The following is a 19,752-nucleotide window of genomic DNA, read 5'->3' as shown; positions in this document are numbered from 1 at the left end:
TTTAAGCTCTTTTGAGTAGGGACTGTCTTTTTTGTGACTATACAGTGCTATAGAAATAATTCATAGTAGTGGTAGTAATAATGTGAAGAGTTTCAGTCTTTAGAAAGCAGAGCTGAGATTGTGATGTCATAAAGCCTCATTCCACCAATGCCTAAGAGCCAACCTCATCAGTGATATCACAATGGTTTGATTGCCCTGTACTCCCCTCTGCCCTCCAACCCAGCCAGCAGATTAACCATTCCCCGTAATTGTATCCATGGCATCCTGTTTGTCTTTGGGAAGCAGAGCTGAGATTGTGATGTCATAATGCCTCATTCCACCAATAAGAGCCAACCTCGTGATGTCACAAAGGCTTCATTGTCCTGTACTACCCTCTGCCCTCCAACCCAGCCCGCTGATTAACCCTTCCCCTTAACTGTATCCATGACATCCTGTTTGTCTGTCTTGCCTGTTTAGATTGTAAGCTCTTTTGAGCAGGGACTGTTTTTCTTACTCTTTGTGACTCTGTACAGCGCTGCATGCGTCTGGTAGCGCTATAGAAATAATTAATAGTAGTAGAAATATGCAGCGGCTACGGATGGTTCAGAATGCAGCGGTCAGGTTAATTTTTGGGCTAAAGAAATAAGATCATATAACACCGTCTTATCGGAAGCTACATTGGTTGCCAATGGAAACCCGTGTGAAGTTTAAATATGGGTGCTTTTGTTTTAAGGTTCTGTTTGGTCTTACTACCAAATATCTAGTTGACCTTTTTTTCTTTGCGACTAATAAACAGAGGAGACGTTCGCACTTGAATTTCGTTTTTCCGCCTGTTAAAGGTTGTAAACTTATAAAATACCATCAACACCTCTTGTCATATCAGGCGGCATTATGGGGCAAGGATTTGGAACATTTGATTATGTCCTGCAATTCCTATGTGGAATTTAGGAGACATTTAAAAACATATTTGTTCTCTAAATACTTGGGTAATTAGTTTGCATACACATGGATATCAATTTGTTATGTTTAGCTTTTAATCATCTGGTTATTTTTTATTCTATTCAATTGTATATCTTTTTTGTAATCTTTTGTTATCCGCATAGAACTTTACGGTCTTGCAGTTTATAAGCTGATTGTTATGTTATGTTATGATCAGGATAGTGGGCCATTATCGTAATGACATACACTTCTGTTGCGCTCAAGATGTCGCTACTGCTTGCTTCAAAAAGGACAGCCTTGAAAATTCCCTGAATAGTTAGGAATTATATGACCGGGGATATCTGGGTCTAAAATATTTTTAAAACACATGAGCGTTATCCTAACACGAGTTAATTATCACAGGCATTAGTCCTTCAAACACATGAAGAAATGAATGAATCGCATAGGGCACGAAGAGGAAAATGAATGCAACCAAGCCTGCTCTTATATAAGAACTAAAATTTGAATGTTATGCCCAGAACGGTTCTCAAACCCTAAATAAAAAGCAGAAATATTCATCTGTAAAGAGCCCAGATTTTAATTTATTCTCTCACCTTAGGTCCTGTCCAGTAGCGGGACATTTTTCTTGAACTGAGTAAGTGGGATGCATTCAGGAGGGAGAGCAAATATCTTCCAAAAAATAGATTGATAAAACCTTGTATTTGTACTGGAAACTGTCCGTGCCAGAAAATCAATATTTATCTTACCTGCTCCAACCAATCCTGTTTGCTGTTTTGATACATAGGTACATTTATTTTTGTCACATGAAACTAGCAAGGGCGTTTACAACAAATATTGTATTTACTTAATGAATAATGGGTGATTGATTTTAAATTAAAATTTAACCCAGAGAAAACTAGATTCTTTTCTGCAACTCCATGTCAGAATTGCACTGAGACTTCTTTGATTTTGAATGCAACGACTTCATTTAAACTTCCTCAAACGATTTCCTCTACGTCTACTTGAATGCTCCTGCCTTCTGATATATATAATTATGTTACACTCCTGTTTGTTTACTCCTACTTCATGCTTTTGATGCAACTTTGCTGCATTCCTGCAGCCTCTCTTGTAAACCGTCTTGAACTGAAAGGTATGACGGGATATAAATAAAGCTATTATTATTATATTCACTCTAGCATTAAAATGTTGGGAGTGATTTTGGATCAGAATTTAACCATGAAAGATCAGGTGGACGCTTTGGTATGGAAGGGTTTCCACACATTGTGGAAATTATGCACCATTAACACATATTTTGATGTCTCATCTTTTAGATTATTGATTCAGTCACTGGTTCCGAGCCAATTGGATTAATGTAACATTCTCTACTTTGCTAGTTACCAAAACAATCTATGTAGATTGTGCATTATTCAAAATGCTGCCATCGATCCAGAACGACGGGCATGGTGCTGAACTTCCGAAAAGGGAATTGCGAAGGGATGAGACTCATGGTGGGGAAGATTAAGAAGAGGATAAGCACTGTAAAGACGCTAGAACAAGCATGGTCCATTTTAAGGACACAGTAACCGAGGCACACAATCTATATATACCACGTATCGGCAAGGGATCAAAGAGGAAAAAGAACAAGGAACTAGCATGGCTCACTGTAATGGTGAAAGAAGTGAACAGAAACAAGAAGACTTCATTTAAGGAATGGAAAAGATCAAAAATGGACAAAAAACTGGAAAAAGCACAAACAGCATCAAAACAGGTGCCATAAGGTGTTAAGAGGGTCCAAAAAAGACTACGAGGAAAAAATAGCCAAGGAGGCGAAAAACTTCAAGCTGTTCTTCCTTCCCACGAAGGAAGCAGTGGGGCCATTGGATGACCATGGAATAAAGGGAGTGCTAAAGGAGGACAAAGCCATTGCTGACAAACTGAACACATTTTTTTTGCATCTGTGTTTACCGAAGAGGATATACACAACATACCGAAAGCCGACAGGCTATACGCGGGAAACGAAGATGGGAAACTGGCAGGGTTGACGGTCAGTCTAGAAGAGGTATGCAAGCAGATTGATAGGCTTAAAAATGATAGATCTCCGGGACCGGATGGCATCCATCTGAGGATAATCAAGGAATTGAAAGGGGCTATAACTGAACTGCTTCAACTAATAGCCAATCTGTCAATCAAATCGGAAAGGAATCCGGAAGACTGGAAGGTGGCGATCTTCAAGAAAGGTTCGAGGGGTGATCCGGGAAACTACAGACGGTGAATCTGACCTCAGTCCAGGAAAGATGGTAGAGGCGCTGATAAAGGACCGCATCATTGAGCACCTTGATGGACACAATCTGATGAGGACCAGCCAGCACGGCTTCAGCAAAGGAAGATCTTGCTTGACAAACTTACTGCGGTACAGAAATGGGATTTTAGGTTATGTTATATGCTAGAGGAGCATAAACATTCATTTTAGAAAAATAAATGTATAAAAAAACTGATGAGTGGAAAGCCAACAAATGCCTTATTCTCCTCAAAGAGCGCAAATCGAGTTATAGGTTAATACATAATATACAGTTAACAGGAGGAGTGTGTGGCGCAGTGGTTGGATCTACAGCCTCAGCACCCTGGGGTTGTGGGTTCAAACCCTGTGCTGCTCCTTGTGACCCTGGGCAAGTCACTTAATCCTCCATAGCCCCAGGTACGTTAGATAGATTGTGAGCCCACCGGGACAGAGAGGGAAAAATGCTTGAGTACCTGATTGTAAAAACCGCTTAGATAACCTTGATAGGTGGTATATAAAATCCTAATAAAAACTTGAAAAAAAAACAAAAAACTTGAACAGGTTACAATTTGCCGTACAGGCAACCATACAGGAAAAAAGCCTGGCTGTGATAAGATGCAGGCAACACGAGGAAAAACAGAAGCCACAGAACCCCACCCCCCACCCCTTTTATGAAGCTGCATTAGAGTTTTTTTTATCACAGGCCACGGCGGTAAAAGCTCCGATGTTTTAAGGCCATGCAATAACCAAGTTCTTTGTATATGTAACTGAGGTGAGGTATTCTGCTGTTATGTAGTTTCAGTGATCTGGTTTCCTAATACGAGATGCGTTGGTTTTCTCAGGAATGCTGCAACATGCGGAATGCCATCTTTTTAAATGTTGAATGGCTGAGGACAAGGCTGTGGTTACTGTGGGGGTGTGGCTTCTGTAGGGGTGGAGCCATGAAAACATTCCTTGCCCCCTAAGGTTGGATCTGCAGGAAAACCTGCACCGTTTTACTAGGGGGGAAAAAAAGCACTGTTCATTGTAAACATCTTGAAAACCTAGCAGGGCTGAGACCTTCAAGGAATGGATTTGGTTATCCTTGCAACATGAGTGGCTTTAACATCAGAACTGGCTTCATGTTGCTTGGCAGCTCTGGAATGGGGGAGTTTGACAGAACCAGCTCACCAGACGTCTTAGATCTCAGCTGCCTTTTAATTTACTGGCGGAGAGGGTATCTCCTTTCATCCCAGTGAAAACAGTATGCCTCCACTTTTCAGCAGCCTTTCACATAATGACAGCTATAGCCATTCAACATCAAAAGCTGTTTTACTACAGTGAAGTGAAATCACATGACTACACCATGCAGTTGACTGTGAGTAATGCATCTGAACCACACATCAGAATTTATAGGTCACAGAAAGGAACTAAAGGGACATACAATGTGGGTGCTGAAAGTTCTCAGCCCAACCAAAAAGAGGATGACGTGGATTTGGTTCAATCAATGATCTGAAACAATGTGAAAAACATAGTTTCATTTCTGCAAATTGGCACTAAATGAAATAAGATAACACTCTTTTCAGCCATAGTGGCAAAATAACGCTCAGAATTTAGGAAGTTGGTAGGTTGGGCTGAGAACCTTTCAGCACCCCCTTGTAGCCAAGTATAGGACAATCAAGCCCTTGTGACATCACTGATGAGGTTGGCTCTTATTGGTAGGCTTCAGAGGGTAGTGGTGAACGGCACCCCCTCCAAAACGACGGAGGTGATCAGTGGAGTGCCGCAGGGCTCGGTCATGGGCCCGATCCTATTCAACATCTTTATAAGAGACTTGGCAGAGGGGCTCCAGGGTAAAATAACATTATTCGCCGATGACGCCAAACTAAGCAATGTACTGGGAAAAAGCACAACAGACAAAAACTCAACGGCCAACAACATGATGCACGTCCTACTCCTACTGCAGCTCTGGCCTAGGACCTGGCAACTCAGCTTCAATGCCAAAAAATGCAAAATCATGCACCTGGGCAGCCAAAATTCATGCAAGACTTACACCCTTAATGGCGAGATCCTAACAAGAACTGTAGTAGAACGAGACTTAGGGGTGATCGTCAGTGAGGACATGAAGACTGCCAATCAAGCGAAGCAAGCTTCATCCAAGGCTAGACAAATCATAGGTTGCATACGCAGGAGTTTCGTCAGTCGTAAGCCTGAAGTCATTATGCCATCTGGAATACTGTGTACAATTCTGGAGGCCACATTACTGCAAAGATGTGCTGAGACTAGAGTCGGTCCAGAGAATGGCTACCCGGATGGTCTCGGGACTCAAGGATCTCCTGTACGAGGAACGGCTAGATAAATTACAGCTATACTCACTCGAGGAACGCAGAGAGAGGGGAGACATGATCGAGACGTTCAAGTATCTCACGGGCCGCATCAAGGTGGAAGAAGATATCTTCTTTTTCAAGGGTCCCATGGCAACAAGAGGGCATCCATGAAAAATCAGGGGCGGGAAACTGCACGGTGACACCAGGAAATTCTTTTTCACTAAAGGGTGGTTGATTGCTGGAATAGTCTTCCACTTCAGGTGATTGAGGCCAGCAGCGTGCCTGATTTTAAGGCCAAATGGGATCGTCAGTGGGATCTATTCACAGAGAAAGATAGGGGAGGGTCATTAGGGTGGGCAGACTAGATGGGCCGTGGTCCTTATCTGCCGTCTATTTCTATGTTTCTAAATGAGGCATGACATCACAATCTCAGTTCTAGTTACCACAGACTGAAACTCTTCACACTACCAGGGGGTGCTGAAAGGTTCTGAGCCCAACCGAGAAGGATGTGGATATGATTCAATCAATGACCTGGAAACAATGTCAATTATTTCTGCCAATTTGTGCTTAACGAAATAAGATAACACTCTTTTCAGCTAGAGTGTCAAAATAATGCTCAGAATTTAGGAAGTTGGTTGGTTGGGCTGAGAACTTTTCAGCACCTTCTCATAACTTCTCTTTTTCAAAACAAGCAGATCTATCGGCGTGGAGAAAGCATGACGGCAGCAGCTTTTTGGTTCGGGCTCTCTTTTCTGATCCTGATTCCTGATGTGCTTCTGTGGACACCTCCGATTTCTTGCAGAAATGAAGCAGGTGAACCAGTTGATTGGTAGGTGCTGGAATGTAAAGAGAAGTGGGATAGCAAATGCATGACTGTTTCAAAGTGATGTGTGCTATAGAATACAGGTGTTAGATGTGACTATCGTGGTCTTCCGAAAGCCATTTGAGCACAATGAACTGGAAGACTCCTGAGCTGCTGTGCTGAGCTCTAGAGCTGTAGTTCTTCTGTTATTCATATTCGCCGCTTGAATGATTTGGGTCTTTCTGGGGAAAATGGTTCCAGTCTCCTGCTTCTTGTGAAATCATTAACACTGATGATAGACTTGTGCAATGAGTGAACACAACATCACTCCTGTTGCAAAACTGTAGGTGCCACTCACACAGATTGTCCCAATGTCTCCGTAGCACAGTTAGTGATTAACAGTGCTCAGATTTGTATAAACTGGTCTAATGTTTCTTCAGGGTGTATACTTTTGATTACGAATTATTTTATCATGCTTAAATTATAATTTTTAAAAATTAAAAGAAGTGAATTTTCTGCTTTCTGGGGCAAAAATGCACACATTTTTTTTTTTTTTGCTCTGTTTCTAACACACGTTTCTTATAGAACAATTACTTACATTGAGCCACCACTGAAAAGCAGTGCACAAAATCCAAATAAACAAATGACCTAAAGTTTGGATCATCCAGGGCTGGAAATACTCTATTGCAGGGATCTCAAAGTCCCTCCTTGAGGGCCGCAATCCAGTCAGGTTTTCAGGATTCCCCCAATGAATATGCATTGAAAGCAGTGCATGCACATAGATCTCATGCATATTCATTGGGGAAATCCTGAAAACCCGACTGGATTGCGGCCCTCAAGGAGGAACTTTGAGACCCATGCTCTACTCAGTCACAAAATAGAAGAATCATCTGAGGGTTTCCCAGTTTTTAAAACTTTGTGGTTAATATGAAAAGACACTGGCATTCACTGTGATTCTTGAGAATAATGTGATGCATGGTCAAATGGTTTATGGCTATAAATAAGATGAATTTCTATTTTCTGTACTAACAGAATTATTTTTAAGGTAGTAACACGAAGGCCAGTATACAGAGAATGCAATAGTCCAGTCAGCTAAGCACTAAAGCAGGGGTGTCAAAGTCCCTCCTCGAGGGCCGCAGTCCAGTCGGGTTCTCAGGATTTCCCCAATGAATATGCATGAGATCTATTTGCATGCACTGTTTTCATTGTATGCTAATAGATCTCATGCATATTCATTGGGGAAATCCTGAAAACCCGACTGGATTGTGGCCCTCGAGGAGACTTTGACTCCCCTGCACTAAAGCATTGAGGATCTAATTTGCCTAATAACAAAAAGATTAATGATAGCGATCTACTGAGAGAAAAGCAGTTATGAATCAAAAATAATTCCCAAAATTTGAAGAGAAGAAAAGGGGCTATAGCTGAACTACTTCAGCTAATAGCCAATCTGTTGATCAAATCAGGAAAGATTCTGGAGGACTGGAAGGTGGCGAATGTTACGCCAATCTTAAAAAAAGGTTCCAGGGGAGACCCGGGAAACTACAGACCGGTGAGTATGACCTCAGTATCCAGGAAAGATGGTAGAGGCGCTGATAAAAGACCGCATCATTGATCACCTTGACGGACATGGTCTGATGAGGACCAATCAGCATGGTTTCAGCAAAGGCAGATCTTGTTTGACAAATTTGCTGTAAACAGGCAGATAGACAAAGGTGACCCGGTCAACATTGTATATCTGGATTTTCAGAAGGCATTTGACAAGGTTCCGCATGAGCGACTACTTTGGAAAATTGCGAGCCACGGAATTGAGGGTGAAATACTCACATGGATTAAAAACTGGCTGGAACATAGGAAACAGAGAGTGGGGGTAAATGGACAATACTCAGGCTTGAAGAGCGTCACCAGACGAAAATTTCCAAGTAGATGGGAAAATATCATCAGAAAGGCTTTAAGAAAGGCTTGGACAAGTTCCTGGAGGAAAAGTCCATAATCTGTTATTGAGAAAGTCATGGGAAAGCCACTGCTTGCCTTGGTTCGGTAGCATGGAATATTGCTACTCCTTCGGTTTTGGTCAGGTATTAGTGACTTGGATTGGCCACGGTGAGAATGGGCTACTGGGCTTGATGGACCATTGGTCTGACCCTGTAAGGCTATTCTTATGTTCTTAAGGCTAGCAAATATGAGCTTAATAATAGATGGTAGAAGGTGCAAATCCAGATTCTTAATGAGTCAAGAAGACATGGAGTCAAAAGAAGTCATGGTAGCAGACATATCAGACACCAATTTAATTAGAAAGAGAGAACAACTTATTGACCAGAGTTGAGACTATTACACAAAACTGGTGGCCACAGATCGACTTAAATAGATACCTTATTGACAAAAGCTGAGCTAGGCAATCAGTATCTGAAGGCAAAGCTGACTGGGGAAAGAAAGTTATTGACAATTTAGCCTCTTAGTGGTATTAGGGCAGTATGAATATGGTTGGAGAAGTAATTCTTTTTAACCTGTTTAATACAAAGATTATAGTCATGTTGATGTTCTACATCAGTGGTTCTCAAATCTGTCCTAGGGGGCCACCCGCTAATCTGGTTTTCAGTATATTTCTAATGAATATGCAAGATATTTACATATAATGGAAAGGATAGGCATGCAGATCTGTCTCATATACTGTATATTCCTTAGTGATACCCTGAAAACCCGACTGGCTGGTAGTCCCCCTAAGACAGGTTTGAGAATCAATGTTCTACATAATTTCAGGATTCAGAAAACCTAGTCTTACACCACACTCTTTCAGACCTGTTGTTTAAAAAGTCTAAGGCCATGATGAAACTATGAATATGAGTGTTTAATGGAAAATTGATGAGTCTGAAATGAGACCAATAGGTCTAAGGCCTTAGTAGTAGTAGAATGCCAGTGGGCAACTTTACCCTCCAAGTCATCTAGAGAGTCAAAGGCAAGAAGATTATGGCGGGTAGTAGAGAAGAGCAGAAGATCAATTTCTTAAAATTATAGAAGACCCTTTTTGACTTTATCACAGAAAGTGCTGTAGTAGCAATATGAGTAACCACTGAAGTTAAATAGTGGTCAATCCAAGACAACGGCTTAGTAGATATTGACTCAAATCACCTGGTAGTTTCAAAGTAAAAACAAGGTCTATAGTATGTCTTGCAGAATGAGTAGGACGTATCAATTGCTTGAGTCCTAGTGATAATATAAGCACAAAAAAATCATTTCCCCTATTGGTTGTGGTAGAATCAAAATGAAGATTGATGTTGCCCATATTGATCAGTCAAGCAATGAGAAGAGACTTTCATGATTATGCTCAGTAGCAAGTATGGATAGTGACGGAGGATAGTAAAGTAAGACCAAATTTAGAGGTAAAATAAGGTTCATAAGGGCTCCAAGTACAGAAGGTCTAATGAAATAACCTAAATCACCCCCTTTGTTTACCAATACAATGCTAAAACAACACTGAATATCCTGAAGGAGCAGCCTGCAGAAGAAAAGTCTCCTCTCCCAGCTTCAACCAGATTTCTGTGAGTCCCAACAATGCAAGGCAAAGTTCACAAATTAAATCAGACACTAATGGAGACTTCCAATTTGGAAACCTAGAATTAAGTAATTCCATCATTAACAAGAGTCAAGATTAAGGTCTCAGCAATGACATTTCATTGCCTAAATAGAAAGGGCTCTGTTTATCTTGCCAAGACTTTAAGCTAGTAGCTGAGAATGGGGGAAGCTGGAATTCAAATCCCACTGATTGTTCTTGTGTCCTTGAGTCAGCTCCTTTTACCATCCATTGCCTCAAGTACGAGTCAGACTTAAGCCCCTAGATACTAACTTGCTATAAAGTAGCATATTTGTATGCTGTTTTACCCCATAATTTAGTAATGTTCCCTTATTTAAAGCCTAATGGAAGTACTATGAGATAACCACTAGAGGCCTGTGAGTGCTATTTTTCCAGAAGAAACAAAAAAAAGCACTGTGGACTCCACAGTGCTTTTTTTGTTTCTTCTGTGGAGTGATGATGTTCCTTAATTGGACTTTATTAAGAATATCAAAGTTCCAAATGTACAACAGAATCATTCGCATAAAATGATATCATCATTTTATTTTTATTTCTATGTGGATATCATTTTATGCGAATGATTCTATTGTACATTTGAAACTTTGATATTCTTAATAAAGTCCAATTAAGGAACATCATCATTCCACAGTGCTTTTTTGGTTTCTTCTTGATTTTCTTCACTGTGGATACTTTGTGGTCAATTCTCCTTGGTTTTGGCTTGGTGCTATTTTTCCAGCAGGAACTACTGGGGCATGAGTGACCGAAACTCATTCCTGCTGCCCCTACTATCCAACGGGAAAGCTGAAAGGTGGTGAGGCAGGTCTGGAAGGGAGGACTGTACAATTTGATCAGGGATTCGAGGTAGGGGGCATGTCCATGGGGAACACAAATTTTTAAAAAAGGATTGGAAGGTTTATGGGTAAGGAGTTATTTTTTTTACATCACTGGCCTCTTTAAAACCACCCTTAGGAGAACTGGCTCACACACTAATGGGTTGATGCCAAGTTCTCTTGCGGTGTTGGTAACTTCCAATGGATAAGTTGTATTGTTCATTTTGCATACTAATGAGCTGCTTACTTGACACACATTGGGGCCAACAATGTTTGTGTTAAGCTGTTTTATGGGAATACAGTTCATGTTATGCCCAATTAATGTGTATTAATTAGCAAATAACTTTGATTTTTGCCAAAATGCAGCTTAGTGCATGGAGCCCTTAGACTGTAAGTCTGCTGAGGACTAGGGAAATGCCGACTGTACCTGAATGTTACTCACCCTGAGCTACAAATGAGATTCACCCAAGAAGGTGTACAGCAAGTACAAGTCAACATAAAACTTACAATTTTGTTAACAGCATAGTAAAAAGTAGTAAAAAGACCAAATATAAACAAATACAATGGGTGAGGTAAACTCAAAATTGGCATTGGAGTGTTTACCTTTCCAGTCCGTAGTAAAATGCTCTACCGCTACTTGATAAAAGGAGCCCATAGTGCTTCTACTATTATCATTTCTTTTTTTTATTTTTTATTTTATTATTTTTATTTTATTATTTTATTATTTATTTATCACATACATCCAGAGAAATGCATGAACAGTAATATGAAATAAGATCAACTATATTAAAGATGAAAAGGAATTATTAAACATTATACTTCAGCCCACAATTGGAGCGTCAAGATTATACAAGAATAAAGGAAAAATATAACCTTTATAAAGAGTTGCACAATGGTTTAGAACAGCTGGTTAAGGCCCTATGGTTAAGCATTAGAAACTATTTCTATAGTACACTAAACATACACTGTGCTCTACATATACATATATGAGACAGTCCCTGCTCTGTAGCACTTACAATCCATTCATTGGAGATCTTGTACACATACCTCCACATTCTATATATGACTTTTCAGTTGCACACTGAAATTTGACTGCGTAGCCAATTTGTACGCACAACTTAATTGAATAATGAAACAATCAGTGATGATAATTAGACAGGAACAATCAATTATCATCCCTAATTGGCAATAATTAGAATTTATGTGTGCATCATTTTTGGCGTATTCTATAAAGAGGTGCATATAAATTCTAGAGTACAAATCCCACAAGGGGGTGTGGCCATGGGAGGCTGGGTGGAGCAACTGTGTTCCTACAATTTGAGTGCATCGTTATAGAATTAGGGGGGGGGATCCATGCCTAATTATGTGTGGGAATTTGCATCAGGATTTCACTGGCTGTTCCTAAATGTAGTTGCTGATCCTAGTGCTAAGTGCTATTCTATAAACCATGCCTAACTATAATCACGGTTTATAGAATATTTTTTTCTGCACTGATTCTTTAGGTGCCATTTATAGAATTCCCCCCCCCCTCCATAAGAGGGTGCCAAATATCTGTGGGCTAAGATAGGATTTTATAACATATCGGGGTGCCCAGATTCCATAATAGAATAGAGCGAAAGTAGTATTACACCATGTAAAATGCAGATATAAATGTCAGCGCCAAAAATGTTGCTCCTTAATTGAATTTAATTCATGCAATTACATTCCACTATCCTTTCAGTTTGATTCAGTGCGGATTACAAAAAGACAAAGACCCGTATTTTATAAACAGCGCCTTAACTTAGGCGCCGGTAGCTGCCCTATCAGTACCTAAGTTAAGAGAGCAACGCCATTTAAGAGTTCTTTTAAAAGAGATTTCCAGTCAACGGAATTGCACCTGCAGAGGTACCTATCGTCGTCTAACACCACTGTAGGCATGGCTAATGTCGGAAATGGCGTTAGGCGCTGGTAGGCACCTCCATGGTACGATTCACATCAAAGGTAGGTGCCAGAAATGAAGGCCTTGAAAACCCTGGCCTATATTTCTGGTGCCTACCTTTGCCAGAGGTCTAAATGATCCCATTGCCGGAGGTCTAAATGATCCCTTTGCTGGAGGTCTAAATGACCTCATTGCCGGAAGTCTAAATGACCCCTTTGCCAGAGGTCTAAATGACTCCATTGCCGGAGGTCTAAATGACTCCATTGCCGGAAGTCTAAATGACCCCTTTGCTGGAGGTCTAAATGACCCCTTTGCTGGAGGTCTAAATGACTCCATTGCCAGAGGTCTAAATGACCCCTTTGCCGGAGGTCTAAATGACTCCATTGCCGGAAGTCTAAATGACCCCTTTGCTGGAGGTCTAAATGACCCCTTTGCCGGAGGTCTAAATGACTCCATTGCCAGAGGTCTAAATGACCCCTTTGCCGGAGGTCTAAATGACTCCATTGCCGGAGGTCTAAATGACTCCATTGCCGGAAGTCTAAATGACCCCTTTGCTGGAGGTCTAAATGACCCCTTTGCCGGAGGTCTAAATGACCCCTTTGCCAGAGGTCTAAATGACTCCATTGCCGGAAGTCTAAATGACCCCTTTGCTGGAGGTCTAAATGACCCCATTGCTGGAGGTCTAAATGACCCCTTTGCCGGAGGTCTAAATAACTCCATTGCCGGAGGTCTAAATGACCCCATTGCTGGAGGTCTAAATGACCCCATTGCAGGAGGTCTAAATGACCCTTTTGCTGGAGGTCTAAATGACTCCATTGCCGGAGGTCTAAATGACCCCTTTGCCAGAGGTCTAAATGACCCCATTGCCGGAGGTCTAAATGACCCCTTTGCCAGAGGTCTAAATGACTCCATTGCCGGACGTCTAAATGACCCCATTGCCGGAGGTCTAAATGACCCCTTTGCAGAATTTACACATGATTGGCAGCCACTTCTCAGGTGGTCACCGACAACGGCACCTTTTAGCGAATCTGGGCTGAGAATTACATACACATAAATATTAGATTACACATTTAGGTTTCCAATTAGACTGGCTATAATTAATTCTAAACAAGTGTGTTTTAAGAGATTTACAAAAAACTAAATAAGAATCTAGGGGTCCTTTTATCAAGCTGCGGTAGGGGTTTAACGTGCGTAATACCGCACGCTAAACCGCCTGACGCGCTAGCCGCTAACGCCTGCATTGAGCCAGCATTAGTTTTTTAGCCGGCCACGGGGGTTAGCACGTGATGAAATGTCCGACTTGATAAAAGGACCCCCTAGCTGTCTCATACCAAGAAGTAAACAGTTCCAAACTTTAGCACTTTGATAAACAAATGCATTTTCATATTGTTGGGGTTTTTTTTCCAGGAAATATTCTTAACAGAAGGATAACTCAACTTAAAACAACGTGAACTTCTCGACCTGGCAAATTTTGCTGGAATCTTTAATTGTTAATTGTTAATTGATCAGAAGAAAAGCCATTAAGTGATTTATAGACCCAAACAGGCTTCTATAAATTTAATCCAAGAGCTTATTGACAGCCAATGCAGCAACTTTCACAACACACAGAGCTCCTTTTAGAAAATCACAGTAGCGATGCAGCTGCAGTAAATGCAGCGAAAGTCATTCAATTCCTATTGGGCTTTGCTGCATTTACCAAGGCAGCATTGCTACCACAGCTTTGTAAAAGGAGCCCACAGTCTTTTATAAATGTTGCATGTAAATGTGCGACCCCTCTCTTCCCTTCTTTCCACCCATGTGCAAACGTCCCTTGCAGTTATGCAGTAAGACATTTATCCCCTCTTCTGTGAAACCGCGCTAGCGGTTTTTAGCGCAGAGAGCTGCGCTGAATGGCTTGTGCTGCTCCCGACGCTCATAGGAACTCAATGAGCGTCGGGAGCAGCACAGGCCATTCAGCGCAGCTCTCTGTGCTAAAAACCACTAGCACGGTTTCGTAGAAGAGGGGGTTAGGTGCTACCTGATGCAAGAGCACCTAAGTGCAGTTATGTGCCTGTCATTAACCCCCCACCCCCCATTTTTGGTGCATTAACACCATTTTAGTGTGAAAAGTTAGGTACTAATGGGTTGGCACCTATCTTGAGGTACATTGTATAAAATTTAGGGGGGATTATAATTGTATGCATCTCTAATTGTTCTGCTTTCTGCAGGTTCATTGTCTATAAATTGCCCAGATATAAAATGAACGAGAGTGCAGGAAGTGGACTGGACTACATGTACCTAGATCCTTTCAGCAAGAACTGGGAGCTCAGCCAGCACCTAATCAACATGAGTCAGAGTGCTGTGGGCCAAACCTTAGAACAGCTATACAAGTCTTATAAATCCCAGGTAAGTCGTTTCCTTCCCCACCCCCACCCCATATCCAATCAACGCCAGGACAAAACCTGAAACGTGCAGACTGCTGCCACTGGACCTCAAATCTCTTTTGTTTCAAAAGCCTAACACTGGCAGGTAATTAGTGCTCTGCAATGATTACTGTAATTACTCCTGGAAAAAAAAAAGTTCCCAAGGATGGTTTTAAATCTTCGTAGTTTTAAAGAGAACAATAATGATGAGTACGATCCAGAAGAGTCTTACCCAGGTGCTTTTTCAGTGGTGGCATCAATACTGTGGAACAAATTACCTTGTGGGATCCATTACGAATCAGATCTAGGAAAAATTGACATCTTTTTTTTGTTCCTACTGAGTTCAGATAATGAGTGAAGACAATATGAGCTATCTGATGTCTTTAGATTGTAAGGTGTGTACTGCAGACATGATCATGGGTATATTTATTACATTACATTAGTATTTATGGATTGCTAAGATGCTCCAGGAGTTCGATGTGATTTGCAATTTAGAAATGTCTGATTTTTGTTATTTATTAGATTATCAAGTTTTTTATTTGATTGTAAATCACTTTGAATTATATATGTATCATATATCATGACATATTGGATTTTATAAATAAATATACAGATCAAGAGGGGGGGGGGCATGAATATATGTGTGTGTGTGTGTCTTGAGAAGGGAAGATAGCAGGTAGCCATGGCAACTACAGATTTCCAAAGAAAGAGTGGTAAAGGGACTGAACACTTCAACCTAAGGAACAAATGTAATTTTATAATAAACGAAAATAATTTAAAATCATATATGTAAAACCAAGCCTTATGAAAAGTCAAAGGCTTGTTGATTTAATGGATCCAAAACGGTATGTGTTTCGACTTCTGTGGAAAAGCCTTCCTCAGGGGTCGACCTTAAAGGCTGGTAAAAGAGGGTCAAAATGGACATATAATCCACCAAAACATCACAGAAATATGCATACAGCGTTAAAACTAAAACAGAAACAGCCCCGATCATGCAAAAATGTGGTGCTGTATGGGATTTTCTTCCTTCCTTTTGGATTATTTAACTACAGATTTCCCCCTGGCACCTTGGATTTTTATGTCCTGTTCTTTTCCTGCAGCTGCTACTTTTCTCGCCTCTGCACTATGCCACTCCATGACATTGGATCATACTCTGCAGTAATGCTGCCCGATTCAGGAAAAAATATTTCGATTCGATTCAGCCTATTGAATCAATTTTTCAATTCGATTCGATTTTCCTGCCCAAATGGGTTTTTTTTTTTGTTTTTGTTTTTTTTTTTTCAAACATCCTGGTGGGTTTATTTTATAGCCTCTTCACCCCCTTTGCACCTCTCTTACCCACACTGGCACTGTGATGTACACAAAATAAACAAAAAAGACTTTTCCTCTCTGTTAAATCCTAGCTCACGTTTGTGGTCTAACACCACCTCTGGCAGGATACACATTTCAAATCTGACATAATGTAATCACAAAATAGAAAATAAAATTATTTTTCTACCTTTTGTTGTCTGGTCATTATTCAGATCTTGTTGGTCCCAGGCTCTGGTTGTTTTCTGATAATTCACTTGCCAGGATCTCCTTCTTTCTTCGTGATAACCATCCATCTTCTATCTCTGTCCTCCCCTTCTATTTCCCTCCCCTCTCCCGGAGGTCTGGCATCTTTCCTTTTTTTCATTTCCATCCCCAGATCCACCTTTTCTCAACTACCCTTTCATCCAGCATATCTCCCTCCTTCCTCACCACCCCAGGTTACATCAGCTCTCCCTTTCTCTTCCCAACTACCCTCCTATCCAGTATCTCTACCCCCCCTGTGTACAACTTCTCTCCCTTTCTGTTCCTTCCCTCCCTAAATCCCATTATCCACCATCTCTCTCCCTCTTGTTTAGATCCATTATTTTTTCTATCCCTCCCCCCATTTCCCCTCTCCCTACCCTAACTCCCCTCTTCCCCAAGTTCATCTCTCCCTCCCCCAAGTCCATCCATCTTCCCCCCTCCATTTTCTCCCCATCTCTCCTTCTCCGGTCCACCAACTCCAAGTCCATCTCCCCTCTCCCTCCAGCTCTGACTCCCAACACAGAAGCCCAGTATTTGGCTGGCAGAGGGCAACACTCATGTACTGTGGCACCTACCAAGAGTTCTGGGCACTTCACACAGCGGTCATACACTTTTCCTGTGAGCTGCAGAAGATGCAAGCCTTGCAAAAGCCACGTGAGAAGCGTCTCCGCACTGCAGCACTTCCCAATGCGCTCGCACCACTCCTCGGGAGCCCCCGTGCGGCACCACGTCACTCGGTGCTCTGGCCGTCATGTGGCCGATGAAAGGCCAGCCGCTGGCAGGACCCGGAAGAGCAGACACATGCCACTGAGCAGCAGCAGCAAGAGCGGTGCATGCGGTGGTGGATCAGGAGCATTTGCTGGACTCCGGGGGGAAGCATGAGTGTGCATGCGGGAAAATGAGGCGTGGGCATCTGATTCTAGCCAACCAATTAAAAATCACCTTGTTGCCGCCGTTCTGCTCCCAGAGGTCCACTCGGCTTTCCCTCAGCCACTGGAGTCCTTGCTTCTGGTGTAACTTCCAGTTTCGCAAAACCAGAAGTTACATTAGATGGAAGGATTCTGGTGGCAGAGGGAAAGCTCGAACGGGTCTCTAGCAAGGGGGCAGACGAATCGGTGAGTTCGATTTTTTACAAAATCAAATTGATTCGAATCGATTCACCCAAATTGAATTGGTGAATCGATTCGAATTATGAATCGGGCAGCACTACTCTGCAGGAACTCCGACATTGATCTTAGGGGGTATCAAGTCTCATGAGACTAGCACAAGAGCTCCTGTGCCACATAGTTTAAACTCACAACCCTGTGGTGCAGAACAGAGAAAGCTCCTGCTCTGAAGGTAGCAGTAGGCTTTAAGATGAAGTTTGAGATCAGCAGGGTGGAGGGGGAAAAAAAATCTCAATCTCTGTTTAAAGGCAAAACCTAGTGGCTGGATTTAGGGCCCACAATCACAGGGTTCCACGGGGAGGCCTGGTCCATAGCCTTTGTCCAAAGGCTGGACTGGGAGGGGTCACAGGAGAAAGGGAAAATCTCCAGGCAGTCATGCCAGTTCCCAGGACTAGAAGCCCATAAAAACAGGCAGAAACAGCTGTCCCCCAAAATATAAGTCTGAAGCCCTAGTCTGTGAAATTCAGAGGTCTGCAGAAATTATGGACAGCAGTAAATCTCCTCAGGAGAGTCAAACATCCTCCTGAGCAAATTCAACTATCTTTTTGTAGCTTGAGAATAAATGTCCCCAGTGAAATTTTTACTATCCGTTTCATTATTGCATTTTTACACTGTCTACAGTAGATATTTAGCCCTCTACATTGATCCTGAAATTGGCAGAAGTTTGTGAGAGACTAACCAATATGTTGCAGCTATTAATAGTCATTTCACAGCCACTCAAAGCATTCCTTTACACGTGATCTGTTTTCTACAATTCAGGTATTGAAAAAGACAAATGCACCCAGATCTTTACTGCTGATTTTATGCAAGAACAGAGATCTGACTGCAACCTACGCTTATTAATTCTGTGCCAGCGACGGATATTGTCAAGTCTCTTTAAAATAATTTTTTGTGGTTTTTTTTTTCTTCTTTCAGGAAAACAACACTGCCTACATGATGTACAATGATGCTATACCCTCAGGGAATTACAGCACAAAACTAGGACACACCAAAGGTTGCCCTCCTTTCATTTTATTTTTCTTTCCAGCTTATGATTTATCTTTAATCTTATCTATTGTTTTGCCTTTTGTCTTTGTTTTGTTCTATTTCTATCATTTAAATTTCTCCAGAATTCTACTGTTCAACGGCTCCCCCTTCTGCTTCTATTCCTTTCTCTCCTCTCTTCTACCTTCCAAAGTATTTAGATCAATGCTGTCTTGTTAAAATGTTTATTTTATTTTTATTTTTCCTCTAACTCTACTTTTCACTTCTCTATTACCCTCCAGGTACTTTAGTTAGATTGTGAGCCTTCGGGACAGTAAGGGAATTTTTCAAGTACCTTTCTTATTTCTAATCTTAATGTATATTTTCTGTAAACCGCTTAGAACCTAACGGATGTAGCGGTATATAAGAAATAAATTACATTACATTACATTACATTTTTATAAGTGAGATGGCACAAGCAGTGGCGTAGCAAGGGGGTACACGGGAGAGGGGGTGATCCACTTCGGGTGCGGTCTTCCTAAGAGCACAGCACCCCTCCACTTTTCTGCCCCCTCCCCCCGTTCCTCTCCTTGCCGCATGCACCCCTTGCCTTCCCTGGCACGAGGTTGCTTCCCATGTCGGCATAGGCGCTCTCTCCGATGTCACTTCTGGGACCTGCACCTAGAAAGTGACATCAAAGGGCGAACAGACACTAACGTGGGCATACTGCTCACACTGGAGAAATTTATAAGGTATGGGAAAAGGGAAGGGGGCGTGCACACGGCAGGGGGGAAGGGCGGGGGAGGGTTGATACCGCCCCGGGCACTGCTCACCCTTATTTCGCTACTGGGAACATGCAAAATACAGTGTTCCCCCACACATTCGTGGTTCATGGACTCACTAATTCGTGGTATTCTATGACCGCCTCTTCCTGACTAAGTGCGTGCAAAAGCAGCTCCTGATTGGTGTAGCCTTACTTTAGTAACAGGAAGAGGCGGTCAGAGCATACCGCGAGTGATTTTCTTCACTCGCCGGCGCTCCAGCTGCCCTCTCCTGCCTTTTGATACT

The 19,752-nt window shown here is 41.9% G+C and overlaps 2 protein-coding genes across 4 annotated transcripts in view; one reads left to right on the top strand and one right to left on the bottom strand.

Moving 5' to 3' along the window:
• Window positions 1-19,752, bottom strand: part of LOC117346928 (uricase-like) — a 100,022-nt gene that overhangs the window by 45,200 nt on the left and 35,070 nt on the right. Inside the window, exon 1 of one of the 3 annotated variants that reach the window (XM_033917205.1) lies at window positions 1,665-1,715. The exons of 1 other annotated variant lie outside the window; for it this stretch is intronic. In XM_033917205.1, coding sequence (XP_033773096.1) covers window positions 1,665-1,700 — 36 coding nt within the window. In that variant the 5' untranslated portion in view covers window positions 1,701-1,715. One more of the 3 variants, XM_033917206.1, reaches the window with a different exon arrangement.
• DNASE2B (deoxyribonuclease 2 beta) overlaps window positions 6,180-19,752 on the top strand; it is a 34,709-nt gene continuing 21,136 nt past the window's right edge. The window contains exons 1-3 of the mRNA XM_033917203.1: window positions 6,180-6,310; window positions 14,807-14,984; window positions 18,637-18,715. Of these exons, the coding sequence (XP_033773094.1) occupies window positions 6,198-6,310; window positions 14,807-14,984; window positions 18,637-18,715 (370 nt within the window). The 5' untranslated portion in view covers window positions 6,180-6,197. The remainder of the gene's footprint in view (window positions 6,311-14,806; window positions 14,985-18,636; window positions 18,716-19,752) is intronic.

Source organism: Geotrypetes seraphini, chromosome 12 (genome assembly GCF_902459505.1).
Source record: "Geotrypetes seraphini chromosome 12, aGeoSer1.1, whole genome shotgun sequence".
In the NCBI taxonomy this organism is placed as follows: domain Eukaryota; kingdom Metazoa; phylum Chordata; class Amphibia; order Gymnophiona; family Dermophiidae; genus Geotrypetes; species Geotrypetes seraphini.
The sequence above is the reverse complement of the archived record's forward strand: the minus strand, read 5'-3'. Positions and strand labels throughout refer to the sequence as shown.